Source organism: Colobus angolensis, unplaced genomic scaffold, assembly GCF_000951035.1.
Source record: "Colobus angolensis palliatus isolate OR3802 unplaced genomic scaffold, Cang.pa_1.0 Scaffold15, whole genome shotgun sequence".
Lineage (NCBI taxonomy): Eukaryota > Metazoa > Chordata > Mammalia > Primates > Cercopithecidae > Colobus > Colobus angolensis.
Window position 1 is genome coordinate 10,732,556 of NW_012114599.1, and position 12,832 is coordinate 10,745,387.

Sequence of the window (12,832 nt, forward strand, 5' to 3'; positions counted from 1 at the left end):
TGTTCTGCCCAGGTATGTCAGTAGTGAGGGAGCTTCTCTGACAGTTTAAGGAATTTGGCTCAGGGCCAGAGCCAGTTTCTTTTTTCTTTTCTTTTTTTTTTTTGAGACAGTGTCTCGCTCTGTCTGCCAGGCTGGAGTGCAGTGGCATGATCTTGGCTCACTGCAACCTCTGCCTCCTGGGTTCAAGTGATTCTTGTGCCTCAGCCTCCCAGTATTACAGGCACAGGCACGTGGTGACGTCTGGCCAATTTTTGTATTATTAGTAGAGTTGGGGTTTCACTAGGTTGACCAGGCTTGTCTTGAACTACTGTCCTCAAGTGATCCGCCTGCCTCAGCCTCCCAAAGTGCTGGGATTACAGGTGTGAGCCATTGTGCCTGGCCTCTCTAGTTAACTTTTCATGCATTATTGTACTATTTTCAACAAACCCTTCACTTGATGCCCCCCTCCTTTTTTTTTTTTTTTTTTTTTGAGGTAGCGCTCACTCTGTCACCCAGGATGGAGTGCAGTGGCGTGATCTCAGCTCACTGAGATCACCTCCCAGGTTCAAGTGATTCTCCTGGCTCAGCCTCCCAAATGTCTGGGATTACAGGTGTGTGCCACCACACCTGGCTAATTTTTGTATTTTTAGTAGAGATTGAGCTTTGCCATGTTGGCCAGGCTGGTCTCAAACTGCTGGCCTCAGGTGATCCGCCTGCCTCGGGCTCCCAAAGTGCTGGGATTACAGGCGTGAGCCACTAGGTCCAGCCTACTTGATTCCTTTTTATAATCTCCAGGTTTTCTTTTTTTTTTTTTTCTTTCCCCAACATTCTTGTGTTTATCTTTTAAGACAGAGTCTCCCTATGTCGTCCAGGCTGGAGTGCAGCTGGCTATTCACAGCTGGGATCATCGTACACTATAGCCATCGTACACTGGGCTCAAGCAGCCCTTCTGTCTCAGCCTCCTGAGTAGCTGGGGCTACAGGCACGAACCACTATGCCCAGCTTCTTAAGCTTATTTTAAAATTCTAGGGGTTTGCCTTGTGTCTGCACAGCTTAGGGGGCAGCCACTTTCTGGCGAGTTTGTGCTGATACCTCAACCAGTCAGACTTCTGCCCTCTGCTGATGGGTCTGTGTGTAGGCAGGTGAGTAATTTTAATATTCAGGCTGCTTTCAAGTTTATCCTGAGTTTTACTTTCTGTTGAGCCCTTCATCTTTGTTACACATGCACCCAGCCTCCGATCAGCCAAAAAGCTGCTTGCTGCAGCCACGACTGCAACCTCAGGCCAGTAGAGCCATAGGCCCTTCCTGCCTGCACAGCACTGGGATCGTTACTTCTATTGACGGTGATTTGGATATGGCTGCCACTCCTCCAAAAGGAGTGAACCCTCTTTCAACCACAGCTGCTTGCTCGTCCTCAGCAGAACCTTCATAATTACTGAGTTGGAGGAGTGAGGGGGATGGGAACAGCCCCAGACAAGAACACTACAGACTCCCACTATTCCTACTCACAGCTCAGTAGTTTTTCAGACAACATATCTCAGACTGGAAGGTTTCATGTCTGTTGCCAGAGCACCAGAATTGTTTTGAGCCGGTAGTAGTGGTGTGTGCTTATAGTTGCAGGTACTTAGGAGCCTGAGGCTGGAGGGGGGATTGCTTGAGGGCAGGAATTCAAGACCAACCTGGGCAACATAGCAAGACCCCCATCTCTAAACAAACAAAAAAAATGTTTTGCCAAATGTTAGAGGATCTGCTGACGTCCTTGCCTGACTATAGCTGGAAGTGCTGCCCAAAGCATCTGAGACTTTAACGATGACCTGCGTAACTGAGTTACGCAGGAAATGCCTTGATTGGAAAAGGACTGTACTCCTGTCCAAACAGCCTCTTGAAAACTGGTGATCCAATTGCTTAAAATGGTTAAGAGTGAAAATGGGGAACTGGCCAGGGACCAGGACACATGCTGGGCTTCCTTCCTGCCCTGTGCTGGTAGTCCTGCATTTTTTTCATGTTCTACTTTCTGTAAACTCTCCAGTTCCACCTCCACAGCATGACATCTTAATCTTTACAGCAATGTTTGTGCAATAATTTTAATATTACATCTTACTTGTACTTTTTTATTTTTTTGAGACAGAGTCTCGCACTGTAACACAAGCTGGAGTGCAGTGGTGCCATCTAGGCTCACTGCAACCTTCGCCTCCCAGGCTCAAGCAATTCTCTGCCTTAGCCTCCTGAGTAGCTGGGATTATAGGCACCCACCACCATGCCTGGTTAATTTTTGTGGTTGTAGTACCATCTTGGCCAGGTTGGTCTTAAACTCCTGACCTAGTGATCCACTCACCTCAGCCTCTCAGAGTGCTGGGATTACAGGCATGAGCCACCGCACTGAGCACCTTCTAAAATTTCATTTCTTGCTGGGGCCTTCGGCAATTTTATAAAATTATACTATCTTATAAGTACCACATGTCACAATCTATGTCTTATAAGTACATGGAAGGGCTTCTCAAGCAAAGTTCTCGTGTGTTTCATGAAAAAGGACAGATTGGTTGCTGCCGCAAAAAGAGTTTCTCTAAATTTTTGCTTCCCTCAGATGCATGGTGTGACAAACGTAGCCATTTTTTTTTTTTTAAGACAAGAGTCTCGCTCTGTTGCCCAGGCTGGAGTGCAGTAGCGAGATCTCGGCTCACTGCAACCTCCGCCTCCCTGGTTCAAGCAATTCCCCTCTCTCAGCCTCCTGAGTAGCTGGGATTATAGGCACACGCCACCACACCCAGCTAATTTTTTTGTATTTTTAGTAGAGACGGGGTTTCACCAGGTTGTCTCGAACTCCTGACCTTGGGTGATTCGCCCGCCTCGGCCTCCGAAAGTGCTGGGAGTACAGACGTGAGCCACCGCGTCTGGCCGCCTTTTTACTTGCTTTTATAAACACCATTAATTTAAATGCCAGTAACTTATTTGAGCTGCCCCACAGGCGATGAGTATCCTTACTTGGACTCCTGGATACTTAGCTTCTTATAAAAACAATACTCTTTTTGGACAGAAGAAAACAAAGCATTTGGCTAATTAATAATAAATTAATTAATTTGGCATTCTCAAACCTAGAGGCCGTTACACTAAGAACTAATTTGTAGTTGTTACATTTCTTTGTTTTGTCTCAGTGGATCCAGGGCTGGAATCGTCCCCATAGTGGCGGCAGGGGAGACCCCACCAGGGAGTGCTCCAAGCTGTCTCGAGATAGGGCCGGCTGGGATTCCAAAGAAAGAAGCTGTAAGCGCCAGGGTGATCAATCCAAAGCATGTATTAGAGGAACTTCCTTACAGAGTGCTGTAGCAATCGCTGAGAGAGAAAAGGGGTGTTCTGCCCAGGTATGTCAGTAGTGAGGGAGCTTCTCTGACAGTTTAAGGAATTTGGCTCAGGGCCAGAGCCAGTTTCTTTTTTCTTTTCTTTTTTTTTTTTGAGACAGTGTCTCGCTCTGTCTGCCAGGCTGGAGTGCAATGACGCAATTTTGGCTCACTGCAACCTCCGCCTCCCGAGCTCAAGCAACTCTCCTGTCTCAGCCTCCTGACTAGCTGAGATTACAGGCACCTGCCACTATGCCCAGCTAATTTTTTTGTATTTTTTTTTCAGTTGAGATGGGGTTTCACCATGCTGGCCAGGCTGGTCTTGAATGCCTGACCTCAGGTGACCCACCTGCCTCGGCCTCCCAAAGTGCTGGGATTACAGGTGTAAGCCACCATGCCCGGCCCAGTGCCAGTTTCTTTTAGTGTTTTAGGGAACAACCTAGACAGCTTTATCAGTGCCTGGGAATGTTCAAGGCCCGGTTTGGGTTCAAGCCTGCTGGGAAAAACCTGCAGCTGGCTAGGGGACAGAGGTCAAGGCACTCTGTGACTTTTGGTCAGGATACAGAAAGCAGGGGCAACTGGTAACCCTGCACTTGTGAATAAGAAAACGTTCATTCTCTTCTCTGGGATTTCCTAAATGATTGCTGGCACCTAGAGTATGAGAACCCTGCATTGAACAATTTAATCAAATTGGTAGCTGGGTTGCAGTCAGCTTAATAGTTCATCTCTGAGGCCTCTCGGCTAATGTATACATTGGTAACTTTAAGAGTGGAGAGACCTGCAGGCAGCCTCAAGTCACCAAAGTTAACCTCACCAGTGAGAAGACAACTGAGTACTTGCCCCACCTGACGGGCTGTCGTGGGCAGCATCACACCTGACTTGAACCCCTTCACAGACCCAGCAGAGGGCTGTGTACAGAGCAGGTGCTCAGAAAATCCATGCCGAAATGAATTTAAAAATAAATAAGATCTTTGGTTGATTATCGGTTACAAAGAAAGAGGAAGTATGGAACGCGACTTCCACTGAGATAGCTTTCCTAACTGTTAGGCAGGAAAATGCCGGGGCTCCCACTGGAGGGCAACGTAGAATCCAGAACACACCCATATTCTCGGTCCATTTCCCAAAGGTCCACGCCTGAGAGACTTAAAGCTGAGTAAAGGAACAAGTCTTTTGAAGATGCAGATTTTGGTTTTATTTCAATTCAGTACAGTATATATTAGTACAACATACTTTTTTTTCAAAATCACCAACCAAAACCCATCACCAATGCTTTGATTGTCTAGGAAAGAAGGAGCCCCCAGCCTTGTCATATAACACAACCTCTGTCCCTGGTGCAATGTCATCCTCACTGTGCTGTGGAAGGCAAGGCGCTCTCTTCACCCTAATATCTCCTGTCTCCAGTGCTTGCCTGCCTTTCTTCCCAAGCATTGGCCTGGCTGTGCTTTCTTAGTCAACCCAAAGGCTCTTGCAGGCCTTTTCCTCTCGGAAGTCCCCTCCCTCTCATTAGAGAGAGAGAGAGAGCTGTTTTTTTTTTCTCTCTCTCTCTTTTGAGATGGAGTTTTGCTCTGTTGCCCAGTGCAATGGCACGATCTTGGCTCACTGCAACCTCCACCTCCCAGGTTCAAGCGATTCTCCTGCTTCAGCCTTCCAAGTAGCTGGGACTACAGGCGCGTGCCACCACACCTGGCTAATTTTTTTTTGTAGAGATGGGGTTTCACCGTGTTAGCCAGGATGCTCTCGATCTCGACCTCGTGATCCGCCTGCCTCGGCCTTCCAAAGTGCTGGGATTACAGGCGTGAGCCACCGTGCCCGGCCTCAACTTTTTATTTATTAGCTTGTTGGTCTTCAACCTCTCTAAGTCTCAGTTTCCTCACTTATCAATCATCTACTGCTGTATAGAGACAGATCCATCTCCCAGCATGCAGGGTGAGCTAATGTGACATTTGAAAACTCCAGAGTGCTGCTGACAGCGGTTGGAAGTGAAGGAGGAGGAAACAAAAGCAATACAAGAATAGCTTTAAAGAAAGGAAGGGCGAAAAGTTGAAAGAGGCAGCGTGGAGAGATGGAGCCAAAAGCAGCATGGGAGTCCCTGGCTAGGATCAGGGCTTAGATGACGACATTGTTGGTTGGGTTCACTTGCCCTCTGAACTGCACAGGGAATCGAGCTGGTCATTAGACATGGCCTGGAGCCAGTCACTAGAAAAGGAAATCAATACCCAGGCTGATTCTCACGACAGCCACCATTTGTATGATTTTAATCCATAGAATCATTCTGAAAGCTTCTTAATCTTCACCTTTTTTCTGGACAGGAGACAGGCGACTGAGCCTAGCCCTGGACTGGATCATATCTTCATACCTTCTTAAGCCACAGAAAACTTGAACCAGGTGGTGTGGTCATACTCCTCACCAGGCCTCAGCAGCACAGGAGGGAAGTGGGGCTGTGAAGGGGGAAACAACACAGGTGACATTTGACACCACAGGCTGCAACAGGAACCATTCAGGTGGGCTTCTGGACAGTCCCCTAGACCAGTGCTCCGTGGAGGGCCGCCAGTGCGGGAACTCTTTGTGATTGGTTCATGGTGAGATAAAGAAGTTTAATCAGAGTGAAAAAAAAGCACACTTTGTTAAAGGAAGGCTTTCCTGATGAAGGGAAGCAGTGTGTTGATCCATAATCCGGTGCAAGGTGTAGATTTTTTTTTTTTTTTTTTTGAGATGAAGTCTCACTTCTGTTGCCCAGGCTGGAGTGCAGTGGAACAATCTCAGCTAACTGCAAATCCTGCTTCCTGGATTCAAGCGATTCTCCTGCCTCAGCCTCCTGAGCAGCTGGGATCACAGGCACCTGCCACCATGCCCAGCTAATTTTTGTATTTTTACTAGAGACAGGGTTTTGTCATGTTAACCAGACTGGTCGTGAACTCCTGACCTCAAGTGATACGCCTGCCTCAGCCTCTCAAAGTATTGGGATTACAGGTGTGAGCCACCGCACCTGGCCCCCTTTTTATTTTTTTTTGAGACGGAGTCTCGCTCTGTGGCCCGGGCTGGAGTGCAGTGGCCGGATCTCAGCTCACTGCAAGCTACGCCTCCCGGGCTCCTGCCATTCTCCTGCCTCAGCCTCCCGAGTAGCTGGGACTACAGGCGCCTGCCACCTCGCCCAGCTAGTTTTTTGTATTTTTTAGTAGAGACGGGGTTTCACCGTGTTAGCCAGGATGGTCTCGATCTCCTGACCTCGTGATCTGCCTGCCTCGGCCTCCCAAAGTGCTGGGATTACAGGCTTGAGCCACCGTGCCCGGCCCCCCCTTTTTTTTTTTTAAGACAGGGTCTCATTCTGTTGCACAGGCCAAAGTGCAGTGGTGTGATCATGGCTCACTGTAGCCTTGACCTCCCAGGCTCAGGTGATCCTCCCACCTCAGCCTCCCAAGTAGCTGGGGCCACAGGTGTGCACCACCACACTTGGCTAATTTTTCTAATAATCTGTAAAGATGAGGTCTCCCTGTGTTCCCCAGGTTAGCCTCAATCTCAGGTTCAAGCAATCCTCCTGCCTCAGCCTCCCAAAGTGCTGGGATTACAGGCATGAGCCACCTTGCCCAGCCCAAGGTGCAAGCTTCTTATTGTGGGCTGGCACTTTCAGGAGTACTGCTTTAGGTAACAACCAGAAAAGAAAGTTATGAGGGAGCACATAGGAGGAGACGATATGGAAGCTCTCCTTAAGTGTGGCTGCAGAAAATGAGAAGGTATTGGTAAGGAGAAACAAACTAGATAAAGGCTTTGAGCTTTCTTAAAACCATGTAAATCCCATGTCAGTAGCTTGGCTGTGGGTTTTCTGTGACTTGGAGAAGAGAATAAGCATGAACTTTTGAGCCGGGCACAGTGGCTCATGCCTGTAATCCTAGCAGTTTGGGAGGCCAAGGCAGGTGGATCACTTGAGGTCAGGAGTTTGAGACCAGCCTGACCAACATGATGAAACCCCATCTCTACTAAAAATACAAAAATTAACCAGGCATGGTGGTAGGTGCCTATAATCCCAGCTACTTGGAAGGCTGGGGCAGGAGAATCACTTGGACCCAGGAGACGGAGGTTGCAGTGAGCTGAGATCGCATCACTGCACTGCAGCCTGGGCGACAAGAATGACACTCTGTCTCAAAAAACAACCTAACAAACAAAGCCTGAACTTTTGAATCATACAGCCTGATCCGAGTGTAGTGAACTCTGTCGTACAGTGTGACCTTGGACACAACTCCACTCTGACAAGCCAGCCTGTGGCATTACCTGATTGACTGCATCAGGCCAGTTCTGAGTCTCCAGGCAGAAACCAGAGTGCTTGGGATAGACAGCTCCATTCTTGCCCTTTAATGTGCCATCCAGGAAGTTGCCCGTGTAAAACTGGACCCCGGGCTGGGTGGTGTATACATCTAGTACTCGCCCGCTTGCAGCATGATGCACCCTGGTAAGAAACACAAACCACATGAGTCCAGGGCAGAAAGCAGGCAGCTTTGAGACAGGAATCAGACCCAGCCACAGAGCAGGGACCAGATATAAGGAGGAGATGAAGGTAGGAAGAGCACGATGGAAAATTCTTCCAGTCTCAAAGGCAAGGCATGAGCAGGTGGCTTTCAGGATCCTCGGTAGCAACGTCTCACTCTGATCTTGGCTTCTTTGGGGCATCACAAAACAGACTCACTCTTGCCAGCTGGGGAGTAGGGAGGAAGGCAGCAGCCAGGTTGGAGAGAAGAAGGTCCTGGAGAGGCTGAGGTTCTTTTTTTTTTTTTTGAAATAGAGTCTTGCTCTATTGCCCAGGCTGGAGTGCAGTGGCATGACCTCAGCTCACTGCAACCTCAGCCTCCCAGGCTCAATCAATTCTCCCACCTCAGCTTCCCAGTAGCTGGGACTGCAGGTGCGCACCACCACATCCAGCTCCTTTTTGTTTGTTTGTTTGTTTGTTTGTTTGTTTTGAGACGGAGTCTGGCTCTGTCGCCCAGGGTAGAGTGCAGTGGTGTGATCTTGGCTCACTGCAATCCCTGCCCTCTTGGTTCAAGCGATTCTCCTGCCTCAGCCTCTAGAGTAGCTGAGATTACAGGTGCCCGCCACCACGTCCAGCTGATTTTTTGTACTTTTAGTATTGACGGGGTTTCACCATGTTGGCCCAGCTGGTCTTGAACTACTGACCTCAGGTGATCTGACCACCTCAGCCTCCCAAAGTGCTGGGATTACAGGCATGAGAGCCACTGCACCCGGCCTGAGATTATTTTCTTTTTGAGACAGAGTTTTGCTCTGTTGCCTAGCCTGGAGTGCAGTGGTGCAATCTTGGCTCACTGCAACTTCTGCCCCCTGGGTTCAAGCGATTCTCCTGCCTCAGCCTCCTGAGTAGCTGGGATTATAGGTGCCCACCATCACGCCTGGCTAATTTTTGTATTTTTAGCAGAGAAGGGGTTTCATCATGTTGGCCATGCTGGTCTTGAACTCCTGACTTCAGGTGATCCACCCGCCTGAGCCTCCCAAAGTTCTGGAATTACAGGTGTGAGCCACCATGCCCTACTGAGATGCTTTTTCATAAAGAATTGGGGCTCTCTGCTTGACCTGGCAAAACCACTAGCCTTGTCTCATGAAAGTGAAGAGAAGCTTTTCTAAATTAAAACTGTTCCCTTCCCTGGGACTTAAGCAGGCTGTTTTTTAGTTAGGTCTCCCCTCATAACAGTCCTGCTGTGAGTTTTCACTAGAGTCACTGTGTTCTTTTTTTCTTTTTTTAAATCAGGCCTTGGCCGAACATGGTGGAGCCTGTAATCCCAGTACTTTGGGAGGCTAAGGCAGGAGGATTGCTTGAACTCAGGAATTTGGGACCACCCCTGGAAATATAGTGAGACTTTATCTCTACAAAAATAAATGATTAAAAAACCTAGATAGGCTCATGGTCCTAGCTACTTGGGAGGCTGAGGTGGGAGGATTGCTTGAGCCTGGGAGGTCGAGGTTGCAGGTGAGTTGCGGTCTCGCCACTGCACTCCAGCCTGGGTGATGAAGCAAGACCCTGTCTCACAAACTAAACAAAGCAAAATAAAACATAAAAATCCAGGCCTCTACAGTGGGGAGTTTCCTGCCTGGTCCTGCACTTGGTGTTGAAGGGATATAGATTAAAACAGGCCCGGGTCTTACAGTTTCACTGAGAGGCAAAACACATGCATGAAATAGTTAAAACATCCCCACCACAGGCAGTTAACCAAGAGGTTCTGAGAAAGATGCTTGGAGAAGGAGGGTTAGGACTTGGGTAAATGGGGAGAGAGCAGGAGGGTCTCCCGGAGTGGGGAGAGGAATGTGAGTAAGAGCACAGAGGAGGAAAGTGGGGTGGAGCTGCAGGAACACTGCGGGGACCTTGTGCTGGGGTTCAGAGTCAGGGAAAGGATTTTTTCTTTTTTTTTCTGTCACCTAGGCTGGAGTGCAGTGGTGCAATCTCCACTCACTGCAACCTCCACCTCCCTGGTTCAAGTGATTCTCCTGCTTCAGCCTCCCGAGTAGCTGGGACTATAGGCCCGCGCCACCACACCCGGCTAATTTTTGTATTTTTAGTAGAGACAGAGCTTCACCACGTTGGCCAGGCTGGTCTAGAACTCCTGATCTCAAGTGATCCGCCCGCCTCAGCCGCCCAAAGTGCTGGGATTACAGGCGTGAGCCACCACCCCCAGCCCGGAGAAGGTCTTTGACCTTTTTTCTGTCACTATTAGGTTTGAGTCATTTTCTCTGCTTTATTTAAAAACTGTTGAGCCGGGTGCAGTGGCTTACCCCTGTAATCCCAGCACTTTGGGAGGCCAAGGTGGGTGGATTACAAGGTCAACAGTTCAAGACCAGCCTGACCAACATTGTGAGACCCCATCTCTACTAAAAATACAAAAATCAGCTGGGCATGGTGGCGCATGCCTGTAATCCCAGCTACTCAGGAGTCTGAGGCAGGAGAATCGCTTGAAACCGGGAGGCGGAGGTTGCATTAAACCTAGATTGTGCCACTGTACTCCAGCCTGGGCGACAGAGCAAGACTCTGTTTCACAAAAAAAACAAACCGTTAATTCCGCAAATATTTATTCATTATTTGCTAGTGCCAAGGATGATATTAGGTGTTAGGGTAGAGGTAGGGCTTCACAAAGATGAAATGACATGAGGAGCTGGGATTTGGTGAGAAGGCGAGAGTGTGCACACAAGTGTCTATCGATCAAGGCTGGAGGCGGTGAGTGCTGCGGGAGACGCCTAGCCTCCAACTGGCCATGGAGTAGGCAGGCATAAGTCACAGATCAAGAAAACACAAAGCCTCTGGAAGTTCAATGATGGCCGAGGTGACTTACGCTAGAAAGAGTTAAGGCTTCTAACAGAAAATGAGCCTTAAAGAACAGGCAGAGAGTGAGAGAAGGGGTGCCGAGCAGGAGGCATAGGGGTAATGGCAGGCAGCGGGAGGGGATACATTCTACAGAGCTCACCTGTGCCACGGGAGCTTTGAGAAAATATGGGATGTGGTATTGGGTCACCTGTAGCATGGTAAATACTACTGATGTGGCCAGAGGAAAAGCCCCAAAGGAAAATAGGAGTTGGTGTCATTTCTTTCTTCCTTACAGACTCAGGAAGTGAAAAGTACCTCACCTTGCACAAAAATGCTTTTCTTTAGATCCCTTCAGACAGAAATTGTGGTCAAAACCATTGAGCTGGAAGTCCTGCAGGTGTTTTCCCAGCTCCACTGGCTTTCTCAGGTCAAATGCAGTTCCTTGCACCAGGGCAACTTCTCCTGATGGGAGGAGACAGAAAACAAAGATGATAAATGCCCAAGTTTCATCTTTATATAGAACCTCCCCAAACACTCACTGGTTCTACCCTCTCCACCTTCATTTTAATTTGTTAAGGAGATGGGAGCCCAGATCCTGGGAAACATGCAGAGACCCCATCTCTACCAAAATAAATAAATAAATACAAGTAAAAAATTAGCCAGGCATAGCGATGTGTGCCTGTGGTCTCAGCTATTGAGAAGGCTGAGGCAAGAGGACTGCTTGAGCCCAGGAGGTCAAGGCTATAGTGAGCCACGATTGCACCACTGCACTCCAGCATAGGTGACAGAATGAGACTGTCTTCAAAAACAAACAAATATGGAGAGGGTGGGGAAGAGAAAACAAAACAAAACAACCCTCAAATAAAGAAATAAGTAAATAGAGTATATGGGAGTATGGGCTCAGATTATATGCAAATACTGCACCATTTTATAGAACGAACTAGAGTGTCCAATGATTTAAGTATCAGTAGGAGGTCCTGGAACCAGTCTCCTGTGGATTCCAAGGGACAATGGAAAATACATACTCATAAATATATAGTAACATATATATATAAAAGCCAGAGTTGTTCTGGCTGAATCAAGTACAGGTTCTGAGCAGCTCAGGTGGAAAACCCCAGGATAAGGTGATCCACTTCCTCTTAAAATTATGGCCCACCCAGGAGTAAGTAACAGTTAGGTGCTAGAACCTTGCACCAAGAACAGAGAATCCCAGGTTCCTCTGTAGCAGGCCAAATCGCTCCAGCCATTTCATTTTGAAGAGGAAAGAGAAAAGGGCTCTGTTTCAGAGCCGGAAACAATGATACAGTTGAGTCTTCTTAAAAGTTTTTTTTTTTTTAAAGATGGAGTCTTGCTGTGTCGCCCAGGCTGGAGTGCAGTGGCACGATCTCGGCTCACTGCAACCTCCGCCTCCCAGGTTCAAGCAATTCTCCCACCTCAGCCTCCCAAGTAGCTGGGATTACAGGCACACACCACTACGCCCAGCTAATTTTTGTATTTTTAGTAGAGGCAGGGTTTCACCACGTTGACCAGGCTAGTCTCCAATTCCTGACCTCAGGTGATCCACCCGCCTTGGCCTCCCGAAGTGCTGGGATTACAGGTGTGGGCCACCATGCTTGGCCTAAAAAGTTTTCTTATAGTCCCAGAGCTGTCTCATATATTTAAAGGTAAATGCAAGTGATAGGAGGTTAACATACTCTTTTAGGGTGATAATTATTTTTTCCTTTCATGTGGTCAAATGGCAATTTTAGGAACTTGGCTTCTACTGTTATTAGGGGAGAGAATTAGCATGCAAAGTAGGGCTGAAATCTTAGGAGGCTAAGAAAAAGCAGGAACTTGTACCTTACCATTAAAATAATTTAAAAAGTAAAAGAAGAACCAATTGCCAGTCATTTAAAACATTTGGTTCTGCTTTTGTGGGTTCCTAAATGCTGAGAGAACACACAAATCTATCTGAGTAAAAGAGGACATTTCCTTTCTCTCTCTCTCTCTCTCTTTCTTTTTTTTTTTTTAACGTACTTTCCCCCTGCCTGTTGCCCAGGCTGGAGTGCAATGGCGCAGTCTTGGCTCAATGCAACCTCTGCCTCCTGGGTTCAAGCGATTCTTGAGCCTCCCGAGGAGCTGGGAATACAGGCGCACACCATCACACCCAGTTAATTTTTGTGTAGACACAGGGTTTCACCATATTGGCCAGGCTGGTCTTGAACTCCTGACCTCGAGAACCACC

General features: G+C 48.0%; 1 protein-coding gene across 1 annotated transcript in view; it reads right to left on the reverse strand.

Annotated features, from left to right (window-relative positions):
* Positions 1-4,491: 4,491 nt before the first annotated feature.
* Positions 4,492-12,832, reverse strand: part of GALM (galactose mutarotase (aldose 1-epimerase)) — a 93,390-nt gene continuing 85,049 nt past the window's right edge. Inside the window, exons 5-7 of the mRNA XM_011935947.1 lie at positions 10,929-11,070; positions 7,581-7,755; positions 4,492-5,752 (exon numbers count right to left, since the gene is read on the reverse strand). Of these exons, the coding sequence (XP_011791337.1) occupies positions 5,675-5,752; positions 7,581-7,755; positions 10,929-11,070 (395 nt within the window). The 3' untranslated portion in view covers positions 4,492-5,674. The remainder of the gene's footprint in view (positions 5,753-7,580; positions 7,756-10,928; positions 11,071-12,832) is intronic.